Below are 19,496 nucleotides of genomic sequence, written 5' to 3' on the forward strand. Positions count from 1 at the left end.
ATGTCACACCAAGCCTGCCTGTCCGCCACGTAGTCTATACCGTACTGTGTACCCCAGCCTGCCAACCGCCAAGCGGCAAGCGTAGGCCTCGCCTTGGGCCTCGCTAGAGCCGCACCGGCCCCTCCTGCCCTGCACAATTGCCAAGTTCCCATGCTGCCAGTCTGGTCAAATCGCCGATGTGCTGAACACATGGCTTCCATTGCTCCACCTCTGAACTTCAACCAAAGGTCCCTCTGAAATGCCTTTCCTCTGCATGCATCAACGCCAGCCCCACCTCCACACTTCTCCCCAACCCCAAGGCCACAACTTCTCCCCACCCCCACCATCACTCACATACACACACACCCGGCCGCCCCCTCACGCCATGCCCCTCAGCTCCGCCTCCAGCTCCGCCACCGCCGCCTCGTCGTCCTCGTGCGCCGCCAGCTGCCGCGCCGCCGCCACCGCCTCCGCCGCCTCGGCGCCGCAGCGCTGCGCCACCAGGCAGCGCGCCAGCAGCAGCCGTGCGGAGCAGCTCTCCGGCATCAACTTCACAGCCACCTCCTGCGTGCCGACGTGGAGGAGACGAGGTGTTGGGAAGAGGGCAACGGTAGGCAGACGTCTTGAGGTTCAGCGTGCGCGTACACGCACACGCGGGCACGTGCTGCGTGATGCGCCCAGCCCGCTCATACCGCCCGCCATGAGCCTGCGTCCCGCTTCAGCTGCCCCACCCAGCCACCCATTCAACCCCAACTCCCATCGCCTGCCCCTGCCCCACCCACCCCTACCACCCACCCCATGCCCTCCTCCACTCGCCCCACCTGCAGCACGCGCTGCTCCGCCCGGCGCTGCCCCGCCGCCCGGTACTCGGCGGCGATGTCCAGCAGCAAGCCGGGGTCGCCCAGGCCGCAGCGCAGGCCGAACGCCAGAGCCTTCTCCGCGTCCTCCTGCGAGGATGGGGATTTCGCAGAGGAGCGGTTGGCAACACAAGGCTTGGCAGGAGAGATGACCCGGTTGCAATGAGGCTGCCACAGCCCAATGCGACAGTGTACGGCAAGAAACCCTGTGTGTACGCCACATCCCACGCACCCGCCTTGACCGCCGCAATCTGCGTTCCACCCCACCCCGCACTCTCCACAACTCCGCACAGCCTTGGCACACAACCTCCCGCCCCACACGCCCGCCTCACCGCGCGCCCCTCCCGCAGCGCCACCAGCGCCAGCCAGCCCCACGCCTCCGGGTCCTCGGGGTCCAGTACGTTGGCCTCGCTCAGCGCCATGTCCGCCGGCCCCAGCTCCTCAGCCCCCACGAAGCAGCGGCCCGCTCCGCGCCACAGCACCGCGCAGCCGGGGCGCGCCGAGGCGCCCAGCAGGAATACGTCGGCGGCGAAGCGGGCCTGGCCTCGTGCGGCGTAGGCCTCCGCCAGCTCGAGCCAGGCGGACAGCGGCACCTCGGCCAGGCGGCCGGACGAGCGCGCAGCCTCGATGTACTCCTGTGGTGGTGGTGGTGGTGGTGGTGGTGGTGGTGGTGGTGGCGGTGGTGGTGTGCTGGGTGCGTGCTGCTGGGTAATTGCTATAAAAGACTTGCGTTGTCGTGCGTGGTCTGTCGTGTTGTGCTCGGGGTGGGCTCGGGGTGGGTTTGTTGGGTTTGTTGGGCTGTCGTACTAGGTATTTGTTGGGTAGCCTGGAGCAGAATCGTGGGTACGTTGGATGATTGGATGGATCGTTGTTGTGCCATATGTTCAAGGACGACATATAAGCTTCATGCAATCACAAAGCCCCACACACCTGGTAAAAGCGAATGGCCTCGTCCGTGGCCCCCCGCGCCTTGTGCAGCTGCGCCACCAGCAGCCGGCAACGCCACGCCGCCTCCGCCGCCACCGAGCTCACCGCCTCGCCCGCGTCCGCACGCATCATGCTCAGCACGCTGCTGCCCGGCGTCAGCATCGCCTCCGCCGCCGCCGAGGCGGCGCCGCCGCCGGCGGCGCGCGCCAGCGCCTGCTCTGCCAGCGCCCCTGCCAGCGCGTGTAGTGTGCGTGTGTCGGGTCCCACGGAGGGCCAGTGTCGTAGGCCCGCGGCGAGCTCCAGCGCGAGTGCGGCCTCGGCGGGCAGCGCCAGCGACTCGAGCAGCGTGTTGGCCAGGCTGATGAAGGAGCGGGCCTGGTGGGGTTGCAAGGATGTTTGGAAAAGCGGTACAGGATGCATTGAAGACTGCAGACGAAGTCGTTACCACATGGGGGTGGTAAGGCAAGGCAGGTGGAGGGGAGTGCGGGCGAGTGGGGGCGCGTGGCGGCGTGCAAGAGGTTGGGAAGTTGAGACTGGGGTGTGGCCGTGCCGCTGTGCCGGGCCAGGCGTCAGTACGGCCGCGAGCCCTATGCCAAAGTCACACACACACGTACACGACGACACAAACGACTGAACGGGACATCAGGCACCCTTACGCATGTACACACACACACACACACGCACACGCACACACACACACACACACACACACCTGCAGCTCTCCCGCGCTGCCCGCCACGCTGCCCGCCGACGCCGTGGACGGCTCTGTTGCCGGCACCCCTCCTCCGTTCCCGCCCGCGCGGCCCTCCCCGTACGACGGCGACGGCGATACGCCCGCGCTGGCCGCCGCCGCCGCTGCCGCCAGCTGCTGCTTCTCGAGCCGCGCCATTTCCTGCTCGCACGAGGCCAGCTCCGCCCTCTTGGCCTCGCCGTAGGCTCGGTAGACGACCGCCAGCGCGGCCCAGGCGTCCAGCGAGGAGCGGCCGGCCACGTCCAGCAGCCGGTGGGCGGCGGCCTCGGCGGACTGGGGAAACGGAAGGGGATGGAGTGAGTGTGTGGTGAGAGGCCGTGAGAACAGGGGCGCTTGAAGGACAGGGTAGGTGCGAGTGAGTGTTCTGGTAGATGATACCACCTGCCTGCTTGCGAAGACACCATGAGTACTATCACCGGCAATTTCGCTTGGTTTGGTTTGTAGTTTGGGCTGGGTTTTTATTATCCCCTCGCCTCACCTCTAGGTATGCCGGGTCTGTGTTGCGGCCTGCCGCCACGCTGCAGCCCAGAAGCGCCAGCAGCGCCCCCCTGTGGGCCGGCTCCAGCGCCAGAGCCTCCCGGAAGCACTCCTCCGCGCGGCCGCGTTTGGCGCCGCCGCGCCGCAGGCAGTACGTGCCGTACTCGTACCACACCTGATGGACATGCGATGACGACAGCATTTGCACTCGTAAGAGATGTGTGCGATAACAGACAATCCTACATCCCGGCAATCTGTATTTCAGATTCGTGTGACTCCCATAGCTCCCGATGCTCGCCCTGAGCGCCTGGCTCATTCGCCAGTCCCCACACACCTGCGCGTCGTTCTTGGCCAGCAGTCGGCGCTGGTGCAGCAGTTCGGCCCGGTCCGTGTCGCCCATGGCCTCGGCCTGAAGGGGGTTGCAGGGAAAAACTAAGGGGTGGGGGGAGGAGACAAACAGCAAGGGGGGCTGAGTGGACAACACAGGATCGGTCAGAGGCGCAATGGCGCCCATGATGTACGTTCACAAGGTACATGACCATCGCGACCGCGTGCGGATCCACCCATCCATGCAAGCGCAAGCGCGCACGCGCTGAACAACACACACGCCCCCCTCCTCCTCCTCCTCCCCCTCCTCCTCCTCCTCCCCCTCCTCCTCCCCCCCCTCCCACACCTGCGCCGCCAGCTCCAGCAGCTCCCCAAGGCGCTGCTTGTCAGGCACCGGCGCCGGCGGCGGCGCCCGCGGCCGCGCCGCCGCCGCGTCCACCAGGTCGTTGAGGGAGCTGTGTACGGCGGCCAGCAGGCTGCCGTACAGGTCGTTGTACAGCAGCGCCATCTCGTTGGGCGACATGGAGCCGCTCTTGCGGTACTTCTCACGCACCAGCGACACCTGCGCGCGCGAGAGAGAGGGGGAGGGCGGGGTTACCGTATGTGTGCCCGAGCCCTAACAAAAAAGTCCCATCATCGTCAGAAAGCGCAAGGGGTGGGGTTGGGGACTTGGGGGCAGCGTGCGCGTGGTGTGGCATGAGAGGGAGGGCAGGAGGCAGGGTGCGGAAGTTTTGGTGAGGCGCTCCGCTCGTGACTGATCACTTGTGACTTATTAATGCTTATTTTCGGTGCCCCCACACGGGGGTCACCTAGCAACCGAACCTGCCCCCGAACACTCCAACGCTCCAAACCAGCCTTGTAGGCGCACACGCGCACCACATCCACAACGCCACACCACAACGCCACCAACCCCGCACCCAATCTCTCACACTCTCACCGCGGCAACACAGCCACGCGCCACCCTTCGCGCATGCCCCCTCAGCCACTCACCACCGCGGTCTTGAGGCTGTCCCGCATCTGGGCGTACTTGCCGCTGCGGTTCAGCTCAAAGATGAGTGCCTTGTGGCGGCCCTCCGCGCCGCCGCCCGCCGCCGCGGCCGCCACGCTGGCGTCAGGCGGCGGCAGCACAGCCTTGTACTCCTCAGCCAGGGCCCGGGCGATCACACGCACCTGGCGGTGGCAGGTGTTTGTGTAAGGAGGGAGTGGGTCAGCTAGGTGAGTCAGCTAGGAGCGGTGCCGAGAGGATGAAGGGATGTAGGGTGCGGGTCAGCCAGCAGAGCGGGATGCCGGGCGATCACATACCAACACCAACACATAACAAGGCCAGCGTCCCCCTTCGCAGCCTCTCACCTTGGCCTTGAACTCATCCACTGCGGTGGTGGGCGGCGGCTTGGGCGTCAGGTCACGCGGCGGGATGAGCTCCAGCAGCGGCCGAGGCGGCGGCGGCGGCGGCCGCCAAGCGGGCACCACCGGCCGCGCGAAGCGCAGCGAGACGGCCAGCTGCGCCCCGGCCTTCTCCCACAGGCAGGTGCCGGCGGGCGGCACCTCGGCCTCCACGGGCTTGGGCTTGCTGCGCAGTGCCATGGCAATTGAGATGCATTGTAATAAGTGATTGGAGTGATACGGAACACGCAGTGGTGGTGGGCAGCACGACTGTTGTTAGGACCATCGGTCCATCGCTGCTGACATTCGCCGCTTGGCATCACGCCGCGCCAGGAAAGCCAGGCACCTTCGGCATAGGCGCTTGCGCACGGAGCCCTTCCTTCCACACGCGCTGTGCACATGCACCTGCGTTTGCCCCCGGCGTGCATAGCTTCACGGCGGAACTCACCCCGCGGGCGCGGTGTAGGGCGGCAGGCAGGTCTTGGCGCCGGACGCGGCCCAGGCGGTCAGCGACAGCCCCTCCGCCGCCGCCTCCGTGGCGCCCGCAGCGCCCAGCCCCGCCGCCAGTGCGGGCGCCGCCGCCGCGGCGTGGTAGCCCTCGAAAGCAGGGTCGGCCATGCCCTCAGCCGACACGTACCTGCACACCGAGCGCACACGCGGACACACGTTACACGGCGGGCATGTGCTACGTCAATAAACACTCCAAAACGCCTCACCGCCCGCCAAACCCCCCTCCGCTAGTTTAGCTTGGGTTGGTTTAGTTTGGACTGGTATTTACCTAAAATGTTTTGTTACAATGTGACCAGCCGAGCTAGATCCCAAGCAACCTGGCAGAAACCGATTCACAACCCCCACACCAAACACACCCACCCACCTGGCCACTTCCAGCACCACCGGCAGTCCGTCCTCCAGCGCATACTGCAGCGCCTGTAAGCAGCCCGGCGGCAGCAGCTCGCGCCGGAAGGCCGGCGCCGCCACCCGCCCGCCCGCCACCGCCAGCGACACCGCCACGGCCGGGCCGCCGCCAGGCAGCGCCAGCCCCACAGTGACGTGGAGCTTGCCGCCGGCCGCGTCCGCCGCCGCCTGCAGGTTGGGCGGCAGCGGGGACAGGCCTGCGGAGACAGGGGAGAGGGTGCGGGAGGGAGAGAGGAGTGTGTGTGTGGGAGAATGACCACTAGGGCGCACACGTGGCACCAGTCGCCATGCCACTCGTCTGCGCGACCCCACCCGCAGTCCGTGCCTGCAGTCCCTCGCTTCCCCGTTACACCGCCCCTCCCTTTCCCGTGCCACCCGCACACATACACCCACCCAGACATCCACACGTTGAATACCCCCACATACCGTACAGATACCCACACATGCAGACACAGAGCCACACACACACACACACACACACGCCCCCTCACCGCTCACGACCAGCTCCACCATGTTGCCCTTCTCCGCCGCCTCGCCGCTCACGTAGCTGTACGGCAGCAGCGGCGGTAGCTCCGCCTCGGGCGGCGGCGGCGCGGCGGCCAGCGCGGCCGCGTCGGCGCCCTCCGGCAGCGGCCGCTCCTGCAGCGCAATGGAGGCGAAGGCCAGGCGCGCGCTGCGGGCCTGTGTGGTTGGGCAGGAGGGTAGGAGGGGGAGCGGGAGCGCGAGGGAGCGGTGGTTATGGTGCTGATGCTGTCAGGTTTGGTTGGTGGTGGTTGGCGGTGGATGGAGAGGACTGGGAGGAGTGGGAGGCTGGTGGCCGCGGATGCCACGCCAAGTCATGTGGAGGAAGCCACGACGCCACGCTGCATGACGCACTGCATCCCTCATCCCCTTCCTGACCAGCACATTTTCGGGTTTGATTCTCGCACCCCCTTTGGGCCCTTCCCACTCTGTCCGCTCCGTGCCCCGCCCTGTCAGGCGATGGGTTCAGCCCGCACCCCCTGGATGGTTCAGCTGGCAGCGGCCGGCGCGCGCACCTTGGGCACCCCCTCCGGCACCTCCGCTGCGGGCACCAGATCGAGACCCTCGGTGCTCCATGTGTTCTGACCGATTGCAAACCCCTGCAGCTGGTCAACGGTGGCGCTGGCGAGCACCGCATTGGTGGCGCTGTCGTTCACGGTCACAGTCAACACGCCGTTGATGAGCTGCAGGAGCCCGTCCTGGCCGCCCGAGCGCCTGAAGTGCTTCACCACGCTGTACTGGTACACGCCGCCCTCCGAGGGCGCGGTGTGGGCTGAGGCCCAGGGAACGTGGCAGCCCGGGATGTTGAGGGTGATGTGGGTTTCGCGCTGCGCCGCGGCATCGTCCTGCACGTCCTGCAAGCAGAAACACGATACCGTCATGCTAAGTGGATGGAAATGATATGACCCGTTCTCTTCTGTGGCATAGCCTTTATCCTGGCGAGGGCTCCAGACTTTAAGCTCCAAGCCTGAGCTCACCAGGACGACCGTCGCCGACGGCATTGTAACACTAACAAACACTCCATAAGGATTGGTATCTTCTGGAGGCGGAGCGTCTTTGTCTTCCTTCTTCTTGGGCGCCATTCTCTAGCGCTTCAAGGTCAAGCGGCTGTAATTGATAGGTTAAATTGGTATGAGCTTGATGTATGTACCTATTTTAATAAACACTGATATCGTCGACGTGCTGCGGCTGCATCGACGGATCATCGACCAGGAAATTCTCAGCCCCACCCGCGCTAAATCGCTGGCCCACACACGTTACAGCATTGATGGCAGACCTGCAATTAACTCATATGGACAGACCATACTGCCTTGCACGAAACCGTGTGTGACGCGCCGGATGCTTGGGCGGCGAGATTGTTATTGGGCTCCCTACTGATGTCATCGATGGAGTCCCCAGTAGCATGTTCTAGAGGGCTTGGCGGCACACAAGTTTGGTATTACAAGGTGGGACAGCCAAGGACCGACCAAGGACTGCGGCATCGCACATGGTCAAGCCTCAAGGGGACACGCCGTGGGGACACACCTTAGTGGCCACCTACAGCGACAGGCATGGCTCTCATATGGGATGATAGGGCAAGACCTAATGGTAAAAAGACATTTACCTACTGTTATAAAGACAGTCTCGCACCACGTTTTGCCTTGGGCCGGTGACTTACTCGGACTCATACCAATATATTAATGCCATGAATGTGGTCCATCTTAGCGCTCTCCGACATTGGCACCGGTATCAGAACGTTCTGATGCACATCCATGCGGCACCGGTTACCGGTATCACAACAGCCCCAGTCAAGTCGAGGTCGAGTCAAACCACGCCAAAGGAGCGCACGCAGTCCTAACAGCACGCAGAATACATTTCAACACCCGACGTCAAACACCGCTGTCGTAGTCGCTGAAGGTACCTTACATGTACAGTACGGTACCATACCGGCGCCGTACTGGTGCACTACGGTAAACAGTCACAGTGGTAGGGTATGGACGCAATCACATCACATGCGAGCACTCAAGTCACACTTCACATACCACAGTCGACATGCAAGTGCATCACATTTCAGCCTGCGCGTAGCGCGTTGAATGCCCCCCTCCCTTCGCTGATGCGTTAACTGGTGAACTGCTTGGTGTAAGGGGTCATCCCACGGCAAAAATGGTCCCACAGGAAAAATGGGCTAACCAAAAGCAACCCCGCCCCAAGCTGGCCACTCATACAGATGCATGTATATGCAGTGACCACGGCTCCCACCTCGCGCGACCACATTACGTTTGGCCGCGCAGCATTGCAATCTTTCGACAGCAGCAGCCTCACACCCGGAAGACCCCACACACTCGTCGGGTTCATACAGCCGCCGCCGCTGCTGCAGTCCTGCTGCCACTCTTCGGCGGACGAGGCGGCGCCGACAGATACGCATCCGCCGCCGTCACGGCCTTGCTCCACGCAGCCTGAGCCGCTGACTCGCCCTTGCCGCCGCTGCCGGCTGTGCGTCCTGCTGGCGCCGCCTCCACGGCGACCTCCGCTGCCACGGCCGCCAGCGCGGTTGCCAGGGGCTTTTCATTTGCCTCCATCTGCTCAAGCGCACGCGCCGCGCGTGCCGCCGCGGCGTTGGCGCGCCTGACGTCCCGCAGGGCCGCCCGCGGCACCCGCACCGCCGCGCGCACCTTGTCACGCTGCTCGCGCGCCTGCGTGGCGGCGGCCTCCGCCGCCGCCACCGCCGCCGCCAGCTTCTCCCCGCGCGTGGTTGGGGTGTGGTGCACGGCGGCCGCCGGAGTGCCGCGCGCCGCCAGCACGGCGGCGGCGGCGGCACGCGCCGCCTTGCAAGCCGCCTCAGCCGCCTTCTCGGCCTCCGCCGCCGCCGCCAGCGCCGCCGCCTCTGCCACAATGAAGTCGCCGACGGAGCCCAGCTCGCGGGCGGTGCGGCGAGTCTCCGTGAGCAGTCCACCCACCTGCGGCCACGGAAGGACGAACACAGTTATCAGTGTCCTGGGTCGCTGGTGCTCAAACGAGGTCCTGTCACCGCATCGGTGCCAACAGGGCACGCACAGCGCGGACGTCCCCCTCTTATCACAGAGGTGATTCCGCCCGCCCGACCACACCTGCGCCGCCCGTACCTGCGCCGCCAGGCGCGCCGTCTCCAGCGCCTTCTTCACCTTGGCTGCAGCCACACCGCTGGCGCCCGCCGCGCCTGTGGTGTGCGCGGTTGCGGAAAACGCAGGTGATTATACAAGCAAGACGCAGGCCCGTCACGCCACGTTGTACAATTTTGGTTTGCAGGCACAACACATGCAGCCAGCAGGGAACCTAACCATCCTGGATTTAGAGAAGCCACCCATGCTCGTCCTTGACCCAGATCGTGGATGCACCTCCTAGCCTTGCAGGCCCACCTCCGCTGCACATCTTGATGGTGGGCACGAGCGCCTCCCCGCCAGCCACAGCTCCGCCAGACCCCGCAGCCAGGCGCGCCGCCTCCGCCACCCGCGCCGCCTGCGCCTGCCGCACACGCTTTGCCTCCGCCTCCTCTGCAGCCGCCACGCGACTGCACTCCTCCAACGCCGCCGTCCAGGCTGCACACGCCCGCTTGGTCGCCGCCACCGCCCCCGCAGCCCGCGCCGCCTCCGCCTCGGCCGTGGCCACCAACTCCCTCGTCTTCTCCGCCTCCATGAGCGCGCCGTCGTACATCTTTTCCTCGTAAGAGTCGAACGCGGCTTCGGCGGCGCCTTCCGCCTCCTCGGCAGCCTCTTCGGCGGCCTCGCCGGCGCTGATGGCAACCTCCACGGCCGCCGCCGCCTCGCGTGCGGCCCGGTCCGCCTTGAAGTGCGGCACGCGCTGCAGCGACTCCCGCAGTGCAGCCGCCGGGGATAGGGATAATGCAGGCGGAGGAGCACCTGCCGACGGTGGTCCGGCTGACGGCTCTGGGGTTCCCGGTGCTGCGATAGCTGAGGGCAAGGCAGCACCGCCGGTGGCTGCACCACACCTCAAAGCGGCTGCTGTGTACGTAGACAGGCACGCGCCAGGCGCAGTGGCTGCGGCAGCTATTGCTGCCACTAGGGCTGGCGGCGGCGCAGCCGCCTTCAGCATCGCCGCCAGCGGTCCCACAACAGTGCGTGAGCCAAACTCAGCCGCCGCGTCGACCTCTGCAGCATCCGCATCATCCCACCCGGGCTTCAGCGCCGAAGCTCTGGCTGTAGCCGCAGCCGTAGCTGCCGGGCTGGACTGAGCACGCTCGCTACTGCCGCTGCAGTCCGTCCCGCTGCAACCGGTGCCGTCGCTGCTGCTGCCGCTAGTGCCGTGACTGTGGCCCTTTGCCTTGCCCGCCTCAAACGCACTCAGCTGCTCCTCGCAGAGTTCTGGACGCGGCTGCATCGCAGCAGGTGCTGTTGCCGCCACAGTCAATGCCCCCACCGGGTTTGCAGCATCAACAGCAGTAACAGCCACCGCATTCGGCTCGGCATCCGCCTGGCTGCTTGCAATCCGCGTCACCGCAACCTGCTCCCCACCTCCTGCTGTGAGGCCCGTCACTTGCACCGGCCCAGCCCCCGCTTCCGCCTGCACCTCTGGTGTGTCCTGCGGCGATGCGGCTGTTGAGCCCGCCGCCTGTCGCGACGGGCCTGACTGCGGCGACGTCAGCACCGGCGCGACGCAGCAGGCGGCGGCGGCGGCGACAGCACGCAGCCGCGCAGCCATGCGCTGCCGCCGCGAAGGCGAACGAACCTTGGCTGCTACAGTCGATGTGGCAGTCGGCGACAACGAGGATACCCCGCCTGGCGAGGTTGTCGCACCAGGCGTCAGCGACGCCGCTACCGCGGCGGACGGCGTCGCTGGCGTGATCTCACGCTGCGACGGCGCCGCGGCCACAAGCACCGCTGTCGGGCGGTTGACGCGAGAGGGAGACGTCTGCGCGCCGTGGCCATCGGCGACAAGAAGAGCACTGCCACACGGGGACGGAGCCGCGGAGGCGCCGTCCGGGCCGTGAGACGACACCGGCTGCAGCTCCGACTCTGGGCGCGTGTGAGGCTGAGCCGGCGGCTTGGGCGGTGCCGGCGGTCGGAGTCCCGCGGCCAGCAGGCACGCCACACGCGTTTGTGCTGCAGCCGTCCTGCGCGACACGGCGGCTGCTGGGGCTGCAGCTGCCGCCTCGGTCCCATCTGCAGCTGCCGCCTCGGCGCCATCTGCAGCTGCCGAGCCAGGTGCAGCGTTGCCAAGCGCCGTGGCAGTAGCAGTGGTGGCTGCAGCAGCATCGGTTGTGGCGGCGGTGGCGGCGTCCAGCCGCCGTGCAATCGCGAACAGCGCCCCTGCATCCGCGAGCGGCCCCAGCCCAACCACGGCGTTGCCTTCGCCGCCGCCACGTCCGCCATCGCCTCCATTGTCACCGCCAGCCGCAGATGTCAACAGCTGGGCGGTGTAGGCTGCAAACAGCGGCGGCGGCAGCCGCCACAGGTCAGCTGCGGCGCCAGGCCCCAGCGGCACACCCAACTCTGTCAGCAGCCTCATCACCTGCATGCTGCTGCTATCGCTACTGCCGCCAATGCAGCTGATGCTACAGCCCTCATCAGGGACGGCGGCACTGCTGCAGCTACTGCTGCTGCTGCTGCTGCTGCTGCTGGGCGCGTCGAGGTGGCCCGCAGCAGCGGCGTACGCCCAGCCCGCTGGCCCTGTGTCGGCGCCCGCCTGCCGCAGCCAGCGCAGCAGCTCGTGTGAGACCTCGCCCGCCGCTGCCAGCCGCACCGCCGACAGAAACACGTTGTGTGTGCCGGCGTGCTCCCCCAGTGGCAGCGCGAACCCCAGTTGCTGCAGCTCATTCAGCCACCGCCGCAGCAGGCCTGCCTCCTCCTCCGTCTCGCCCGCAAGTGCGCAGTCCGAGGCTTTTCGGCAGCTCCGTACGTACAGCGCCGCCGCCAGGTACGGAAGGTGGCTCTTCAACAGCCATTGGCCGCACGAGCCATGCTGACCAGCCGCAGATCCCATGTTACCTCCGTCGCCACCGCCGCCGCAGGCTGCATTGCATCCCAGCAGCCGCTGCACCAACGGCAGCGGCACCTCGCCGGCAATCAAGCCCAGCGTCAGCCCCACGGCCGCAACGTCGCGCGCCGCTGCCGATGCCGCCTCGGCCGCTGCGGCGTCCTCACCGCCAACCAGCGAGCTGCGCGTGCGACACGTCATCAAGACGTCAATGCAGGTGCCGGAGTGTAACCCCCTGTAATCCCTGGCTGTGCTGAACACGCCGGCTTATGTGTACCGTGCACCCAGGGCCCATAGCATGCAAGGAGCCACCTAGATGTCCCCAGCACTCAGCACCCAAGCGCGGATGGAAACAAACTAGGCACAACTCACTTGACGCCGCCGGCCGCCACGGCCGCCCGGCTCAGCAACTCAAGCGCATCCCCGTCGCCGTGCCGCGCCGCCGCCAGCACCGCCGCCGCCAGCGCGGCGCCACGCGGCCCACCCGCCGCCGCACCCCTCACCGCGCGCACCACCCAGGCCGGCGCCACGTCCGCATACAGGTCCTCCAGGAGCTTTCCGCCGGCCCTAAATGCGGCGCTGCCGCCGCTACGGCCACCGCTGCTATTGCCACCACCGCTGCTACTGTCGGTGCTTGTGCCTGTGGTGTTGCCTCGGTAGGCTTCCAGCCGCCAGAGCCAGGCGCCGCTGGCCTCCAGGCGGGAGTCCTCGTCCCACTTCAGCGCCACCGTTGTTGCTGTTGCTGGCTGCGGCGCCTCAGGCGTGGGTGACGGCGTTGCGGCCGCAGCCTGCTGGCTGACATCGACGATGGCAGCTGCTTGCTGACCCTCCCGCCCTCCCACCTCCGCAGGCTGCTCCGTCGGCGGCGAGTAAGACTCGCGTGCTGCTGAGAGGCCCGCCGGCGCCGCTGGCGCCGCGCTGGCCGCGGGCACGGCTTCCGGCGGCGTCAGGTGTGGCCGGCGAGGCAGCATGTCGCGAAGGTGGCATCGCTGGCGGAGGGTCACCTCGCCGCGCACGGCTGCATCCGTGCTCAGCAGCCACACGATGGCGTGAACGGGGACGGCATTCGGGGCTGTGCTGTTGGAGCGCTCAGCGGCCGTGGCTGTGCTTGGCCGCCCGTGAGAGCCTGACGGTGCCGGTTTGGGCACGCTGACGATGAGATGCTTGGGAAACGAGTATTGCGCTTTCGCTTCTTTACTGATTAGCCGTGCCGTGGCACTGATGTCGTTCGGAGGTAGCTTTGACAGTATGTGTAAGAAGAGGCGAACCGGGACCAGCGGGGCCGACTGTTCTGAAGCGTCGTCGACTGTTTTGCCTGCCGGGGGAGCCTGGGTCGCGACCGCCATTTCTTGATAACTAAGCGGTTCTGAAGCGGTCCGATTGAAGCAGCTGACAGAAAGTCTGCTCCAGCGGGCAGTCCACGCGAAGGGCTCACGTGGAGCTGCGCTGTCGCGTGCCCCAGGCTCGTTCCTCCCTATACCTGGACAGTAATATTGCAGTATTCACGCCCAGGTGTGTATATGATCCAGAAACCGCGTTGTGTGACCCGCGTTGTAGGCGCCACACTGGGCGAAGTATGCAAGCGAGCCTCAAGCTAAGTCTCCAAACTTGCTTGAATTGCACATTGTATGTATGCCTAAGTTAGCAAGCAACTGTGGTCAGCGCGTTCTGCGCGTCAAACTCAAAGTCAATGTAACGCGTCATTCCACACTCGAGCGTTCACGCAAATTGGCAATGCTGTCAAGTCACTAGTATAAATCCCAATTGCACATGAGCACGTTCAAATTCCGGCGGCTGTCACAGGCAGCGATTGAACGCTGGTGTCGGAAACTCGCGCTGGCAAAGAGCCTAGCCCCACGAAGCTCACAACCTATTTATGGAGTTAAGTTACTGATTAAGTTCCAAGTTTTCAAGCGCGCGCTTATCATATGATAACCTGCTCATCAGCTCAGTGCTCGTCCACAACCACTTCCCGCGGGGTTGCATGCGGGCATTGCGAGCACAAGCACATTGTCCGCGCTTCAATGCCCCAGTGCCATGCGCCGCACTCAGTCAACTCAAAGGGCGAACGGCTGATACACCGCAACTCGGTATTATAAGCGGGCCGCCTGAACTCCCACAGCACCTGCGCCGTCGACGCAAACCTCCCCACCCACACCGCCCGCTCCTGGTCAATGCACTCGGTCGCTGCGCATGCACATGAACCATCAGTCACGACAACACCCCGTAACAATTGCATATCCAACAGATCTGGCCTCCTGCCAGGGATGCCCGTTGCTCCCAGCCCTACACACGCCCCTTAACACCTTGTCCGACTCCCTGCCACCTCACCCCGCCAATGCGCGTCCCACCAGGGCCGCCTCGCGCTCCCCCAGCGGCAGCTTCCCCGCAGCTGCGCGCCCCAGCGGACCCATCTTCTTCCAGCTCTTCTGCAGGATGTCCACCATCTTTGCGTCCGCCTCCGCCTGTGCGCGGGCGGGTGTTTGGTACGGGTGCGCGAGCGATGTGAGGAAGCGGCAAGGAGAACAAGGGAGGGCAGCGCAGCACGCAGCGTATGGGCGCTAGAAGCTGCAGGAACTGGCGCATAGGGGGGGTGGCTGCATTAGTTTTAATGTGAAAGGAGCGCGTAGCGCACAACTGAGACAAGGTGCATGCCAGGGAGTCACGCCACGGCAAGCATGACCCCCGCACACGCACGCCCGCCACGCCCCCAGTCACCTGCGCAGCCGCCGGGTCGCCGCCCGCCGCCGCCGCCTGCTCAAGCAGCTTGGGGAAGAACTCGGCGAACTGGCGCTCCAGGAACACTGCGGCGGAGGCAGCGGAGGCAGGGGTGACACAGAAGCTGGATGAAAGCAGGGAGCGATTGGGCTGACAACCCGACAACGCAATGGTGGTAGCGGGGAAACGCGAGGGCGCTGGGAGCACGGGTGCGCAGGCGGCCAGTGCACAGGCTGCCCAAACCCGTGTGTGCTGATGTGCACAAGCCGCCGCACTCGGGGCAAAGCCCAAGTGCCACCAGCACCATCACAGTACGCATGCACGAAGGCATACCGCACACGCACGCATGCATGCACCTGCCCGCACGCAGGCACGCAACCGCCCCCACCAAGCCCGCACGCACGTACGCACCTAGGCACAACGCGTCCTCCACGATCTGCCCCTCCGTCTTCTTGAGCGCCTTCTTCAATATCAGCTTCTCCACACGCCTGTGAGCAGAGCGCGGGTGCGGGTAGGTGTATTGTGTTGTGGCGGGCCGCGCGGCGACTGGTGTGGCTACGATGGCGTGCTGGCGAGCTGCGGTGTGGCTACCGGGTGCGCTGCAGTGCTGGTGAGGTGTTCGGAGAGGCGCCGACGCGAGCCGCACGAACCAACGGAAGACTGCTCCTGCTGTTGCTGCTGCTGCCATCGCCCGGCTGCCGTGCCCCCTGCTTCTCGTGCTACACCCGCCCCTCCCGATTGCCTACCGTCGACCACTTCTTTAACTAAGCATGAATGTACACCCACACCCACACCGCCACGCCAGCTGCACCACGGCAGGCCCGACCCACTTGCACGACTCCTCCGGGTACCCCGCCTCCGCCATAAGCCGTGTGGTGGTGGCGGCGTGCGCCTTCTTCAGGTCCTCGCGCCACTGCAGGTAGGCGGTGCGGCCCTGCGGGTAAGCGGCAGGCGCGGAGGTGGAAGCAACTGGGTTCAGAGGGTGAGCAGCCAGGAGGGGCAGCACGTCTGCTGCAGCTCGGGCACGCATTGCTCTCAGTTGCCTTCAGGCTCCGACGCCCTGGAAAGCCCACGCTGCATAGACTCGCCGTGAGCATCCTCCAACGCCGCACCCCAGCGCCTCATGTAGTCATGTGGCACCCCTGAAGCACCGCGAACAGCGCAGCCATCCTGGCCCCAGCCCCAGCCCATCCCTCACCTGCCCATTATACACACACACAAACACATACACACACAACGGTATACACACACAAACACATACGGTACACACACATACGGCACACACACACACACACACACATACGAGGTAACTTCAGGCGACATCCGTAAAACGTCGCTTTGCTGCATCGCATACACTGTCGTTGCGCAACGTTTTCCTTGTGCTCTTTAACACACACACACACACACACACACACACACACACACACACACACACACACACACACACACAACGGTACACACACACCTCTGGGTAGCTGTTCCTGGGCACCTTCCAGCGCTCCACGTGCTGCCCCCGCGCCGTGATGCGCAGCTCCTCGCTGGGTTCCTCGATGCCCGCGTCCGCCGCCAGCCGCAGCACCCAGCCCGTCAGCCAGCGAGCATAGGCCAGCTCGTACGGGACCTGCTGACCATCCACCTGAGGGGTGGAAGGGGCGGCGGGGGGAAGGGGGGCGGGTGCAGGGAAAGGGGTCGCTGAGAAGGGGGGCTGCAGGGAAGGGGCGTTTGCACGCAAGGGGAAGTGGCACAGAAGGGGGCTTGCAGTTGCAGGGAAGGGCGGTGCGGCTCGCTCCCAAACGCATCCTCCCTCGATATCCTGAGCTTCCCGCGAATGCACCGCTGCCCCAAGTGGTACAGCCCTTCCAGCCCTCAAAGTACAATCCCATCCAAGCATTATGAAACCAAGCTACGTGACTCTGCCATCGCCAGTTTCCCCAGTTTGGGCTGGTACTTGCAACCCCCTGCACAGGTAACCCGTGTCACCCACGAAACCATCAGTCCCTCCCAGGCCACCAGGCCCTTTCCCCTGTGCCCATTACCTCAACGCTGCGGGGGTCCTTGCTGTTCAGCGCATCCAGCCCCTCCAGCACCTTCCGTAGACGCTCAGGTGCCACATCTGATGCTGAAGCTGAGCTTGCCGAAGCTGTCGCGGCTAGCGAGCAGGTGCGGCCACGGACAGCGTGGCCGGTGCTGGGGGCGGCGTGTTTGACCACAACAGGGCCGGCAAGGGCAGGTGGTGCTGTTCGCCGCTGCGCGAATGCGGGGGCGCCTTGACGAGAAGCTGATAGCATGACTGCCCTGCGCGAGGCGCTCGCGCTGCTAGTCCCCTGGCTGCAAGTGGCGAGCCATCGCTCCGGAACAAGGGAGACCGCGATCATAGTTTTTTCGAATAGATTGCCCTTGATTATGTCGATGATTATCGATAACTATCTTACAGTAGAGCGATAGCGCAGAAGGCAAACGTAGACGGTGTTGCATCCATGATTGGGCGTGGACATTTGATAGTGTGAGTTGAACGGCGTTTCCGATGCCTTAACACAATTGAACTGACCCTATGGTCGTATGCATATACTAAGGCTACACTAGCCTACGAAGGAGTTGAGCCGAGGTCCAGGGTTCTTAAGCAAAGAGGTGCACCTAGCCAACTAGTACATGATGCGTGCTTTCTAACAGCACATGGCGATGCCAGAAACAAGGGCCGCCAAGGCAGCGAGGCTCGCAGCGGCTCACCTGTCTGGCGACGGCCCCTCGGCGGCCTAAACGCGTCCGGCGCCGCTGGGCGCTCTGTCGGTCCTGGGCCAGGACGTTCAGAGCAGTCTGACGTCGGCTCTTCGGCAGCGGCGTGCTGAAAGTGTTCCGCGCAGTCTCAAAGGACGCCTGCGACCACAAACTAACGGCGCCCAGCTTCACGCTGCAAGTTGCGCACTACTGCAGTCACAGCTGCACAGCCGCCGCTAAGTACTGAGCGCCAAGCTAGCCACAACTCAGACGTTCAAAAGCCCGTCTCACGGCTGCACGGCGATCACAGCTGCACGACCTGGTACCGCACCAACGCCGACTGCGCCATAATTCGCTAGTACTGCGCACAGAGTGTTGCGGCGGGCGTGCAGTGGTGAGACTGGCGCTTAACCGTCGCCGCAACACACTGTGCGCAATACGGTATTAGCGAGTAAAGGCGCAGTCGGCGTTGGTGCGGTACCAGATCGTGCAGCCGTGATTGCCGTGCAGCCGTGACATGGGCTCTTAAACGTCGGAGTTGTGGTTAGCTTGGCGTGCAGTAGATTGCGGCGGCTGTGCAGCCGTGAGACGGGCTTTAGCAGCAGCCGCTGCCGCCGCCGCACCGCCGCCGCTTTGCAGCGGGATGTGTACGCTGCACTGGCGCGGCTGCGGCGGCTGCGGCGGCTGCGGCGGCTGCACATGGGCACCTATGACGGGCTGCAGCACATACGGCTGCTGGCGGAGCCACTGCCGGCAGCGGCGGCGGCGGCGGCGGCGGAGCCAATGACGCCGGCGGTGGCGCCGCCGCCACTGTAGGAGCTGGAGCTGGGAACTAAGTACAGCTTAGGCAACCACGATGATGCCATGCATATGTCGCAGGCGGCGGCGGATGCGCTGCCAGCGCTGCCGCACCTGTGGCGGCTGCGGCTGTAAGAGCAGTCCCGCACGTGCATCAGCCTGGGCGTGTTGCTCGGCGGGCGGCTGCCGCCGCGGCTGCGGGCGCTGGAGCTGGGGGCGCGTGCTTACACCTTTGGCCCCTGGGGTGCGCATTACGTATACTGACTGCGTATGCAAGAGCAGTTGGGGGTGGTCGTGGCGCTTGCAGGTGGGCAATGTAGCGCGTAGATGGGGCCAAAAGCCCAAGAGGATGCAGCAGGGGTGGCAGGATGATTTTGGGTGAGATGAAGGTGTTAGGGTTGCGTGCGGGTTTGACGTGACCGACCTTGTGCTAGTGGCCACTTGTGTGCGCACGTGGGACTCGTGGTCCGGAGGGTGTCCACGACCACGCTCAAGCACGGTGGACAGTGCTCAAGCACGCTGGTTAGCGACTGCCCTGCGGGGCGACGACGCGCTGCCTGTGGAGCGCATCGGCGCGGGATCCCAACGATTTCTCTTGCCCGATCCAGTGGTTGACTCGCACTGTCAGGATTCCTTGTTGTGGTCTCGTTTTAGGCGCAAGGAGTAGGTTCCTAGGGCCGAAATACAGCCTCATGTCTCTGGCCCGACAACGTAACGGTATTGGAGCGCCCATCCGGCTGCCAACTAATGCATGGCGGGACGTTTGGGGCCGTGCTGTGTTATTGAGCTGCTGCGCGCCGGTTGCAAACGGTTGAGGGCTCTTGGCGTGTGCAAGTGCGGTTATGCGGCGGTGCGTGTCAGCAGGAGCACTGGACGCTAGGGCGCCACTGTTCCGAGCTGGTGAAACTGAATCAGATGCGTCAGGCTCGCGGCGCCATGCCCTTGTGAGTGCGGGGCAGGCATGTAGCAGTGGAGGGGTGGGGCTGTTGGGACCGGGTCCGGCTAGGCCGCGTGCCCCGCTGCGTGGCACAGCGTGGCGGCCGCGCTGGCGGGTGCTCAAATGCAGGTGGCTCTGGCGGCGGCTGTGTCAGGCAGCAGCAGCAAGCTGCACGTACTGGTACTGTACAACTGTTAAATTCAATGGGGATCCCACGTTGAGTTGCAGATGCATGTGCAGG

General features: G+C 65.2%; 4 protein-coding genes across 5 annotated transcripts; 1 reads left to right on the plus strand and 3 right to left on the minus strand.

Annotated features, from left to right (window-relative positions):
* Position 1: 1 nt before the first annotated feature.
* Positions 2-7,517, minus strand: CHLRE_07g345400v5 (uncharacterized protein). Its single transcript, XM_043064447.1, has 15 exons — positions 7,116-7,517; positions 6,654-6,992; positions 6,108-6,297; positions 5,576-5,813; positions 5,150-5,338; positions 4,669-4,888; positions 4,309-4,488; positions 3,665-3,880; positions 3,326-3,400; positions 2,993-3,166; positions 2,476-2,787; positions 1,767-2,138; positions 1,169-1,471; positions 801-926; positions 2-543 (listed from the first exon to the last, which is right to left on the minus strand). The coding sequence occupies exons 1-15, from the start codon at positions 7,218-7,220 to the stop codon at positions 358-360; spliced, it is 3,225 nt and encodes a 1,074-aa protein (XP_042923015.1). The 5' UTR covers positions 7,221-7,517; the 3' UTR covers positions 2-357.
* A 47-nt stretch (positions 7,518-7,564) lies between these two features.
* CHLRE_07g345450v5 (uncharacterized protein) lies at positions 7,565-13,567 on the minus strand. Of its 2 annotated transcripts, none has more exons than XM_043064449.1 (4): positions 12,460-13,567; positions 9,513-12,268; positions 9,240-9,313; positions 7,565-9,074 (listed from the first exon to the last, which is right to left on the minus strand). In XM_043064449.1, exons 1-4 carry the CDS (start codon positions 13,431-13,433, stop codon positions 8,469-8,471), a joined length of 4,410 nt encoding a protein of 1,469 aa, XP_042923016.1. In that variant the 5' UTR covers positions 13,434-13,567; the 3' UTR covers positions 7,565-8,468. The 2 variants fall into 2 exon arrangements, with proteins under 2 accessions (XP_042923016.1, XP_042923017.1); XM_043064448.1 differs by having other exon boundaries at positions 9,225-9,313.
* A 64-nt stretch (positions 13,568-13,631) lies between these two features.
* Positions 13,632-17,217, minus strand: CHLRE_07g345500v5 (uncharacterized protein). The gene is made up of 6 exons (XM_001692501.3): positions 16,842-17,217; positions 16,271-16,441; positions 15,636-15,739; positions 15,217-15,293; positions 14,806-14,891; positions 13,632-14,552 (listed from the first exon to the last, which is right to left on the minus strand). The coding sequence occupies exons 1-6, from the start codon at positions 17,091-17,093 to the stop codon at positions 14,415-14,417; spliced, it is 828 nt and encodes a 275-aa protein (XP_001692553.2). The 5' UTR covers positions 17,094-17,217; the 3' UTR covers positions 13,632-14,414.
* A 160-nt stretch (positions 17,218-17,377) lies between these two features.
* On the plus strand, positions 17,378-19,459 carry CHLRE_07g345524v5 (uncharacterized protein). The gene is made up of 2 exons (XM_043064450.1): positions 17,378-17,556; positions 18,160-19,459. The coding sequence occupies exons 1-2, from the start codon at positions 17,485-17,487 to the stop codon at positions 18,334-18,336; spliced, it is 249 nt and encodes an 82-aa protein (XP_042923018.1). The 5' UTR covers positions 17,378-17,484; the 3' UTR covers positions 18,337-19,459.
* Positions 19,460-19,496: the final 37 nt, after the last annotated feature.

Source organism: Chlamydomonas reinhardtii, chromosome 7 (genome assembly GCF_000002595.2).
Source record: "Chlamydomonas reinhardtii strain CC-503 cw92 mt+ chromosome 7, whole genome shotgun sequence".
In the NCBI taxonomy this organism is placed as follows: Eukaryota; Viridiplantae; Chlorophyta; class Chlorophyceae; order Chlamydomonadales; family Chlamydomonadaceae; genus Chlamydomonas; species Chlamydomonas reinhardtii.

Coding starts and splice junctions, on each gene's coding strand:
- CHLRE_07g345400v5 (XM_043064447.1), bottom strand. CDS start 7,220: ATGGCGCCCAAGAAGAAGGAAGACAAAGACGCTCCGCCTCCAGAAGAT. Junction 6,298..6,653: donor TGCCGGAGGGGGTGCCCAAG/GTGCGCGCGCCG, acceptor CCAACCACACAG/GCCCGCAGCGCGCGCCTGGC. Junction 2,139..2,475: donor GCAGCGCGGGAGAGCTGCAG/GTGTGTGTGTGT, acceptor CAACCCCACCAG/GCCCGCTCCTTCATCAGCCT.
- CHLRE_07g345450v5 (XM_043064448.1), bottom strand. CDS start 13,433: ATGGCGGTCGCGACCCAGGCTCCCCCGGCAGGCAAAACAGTCGACGAC. Junction 12,269..12,459: donor GTGGCGGCCGGCGGCGTCAA/GTGAGTTGTGCC, acceptor TCGCACGCGCAG/CTCGCTGGTTGGCGGTGAGG. Junction 9,314..9,512: donor CATCAAGATGTGCAGCGGAG/GTGGGCCTGCAA, acceptor CGCACACCACAG/GCGCGGCGGGCGCCAGCGGT.
- CHLRE_07g345500v5 (XM_001692501.3), bottom strand. CDS start 17,093: ATGCTATCAGCTTCTCGTCAAGGCGCCCCCGCATTCGCGCAGCGGCGA. Junction 15,740..16,270: donor CCAGGAACAGCTACCCAGAG/GTGTGTGTGTAC, acceptor GCTTACCCGCAG/GGCCGCACCGCCTACCTGCA. Junction 14,892..15,216: donor GGAGGACGCGTTGTGCCTAG/GTGCGTACGTGC, acceptor CCTCCGCCGCAG/TGTTCCTGGAGCGCCAGTTC.
- CHLRE_07g345524v5 (XM_043064450.1), top strand. CDS start 17,485: ATGCCAGAAACAAGGGCCGCCAAGGCAGCGAGGCTCGCAGCGGCTCAC. Junction 17,557..18,159: donor CTGGCGACGGCCCCTCGGCG/GCCTAAACGCGT, acceptor GCCGCTTTGCAG/CGGGATGTGTACGCTGCACT.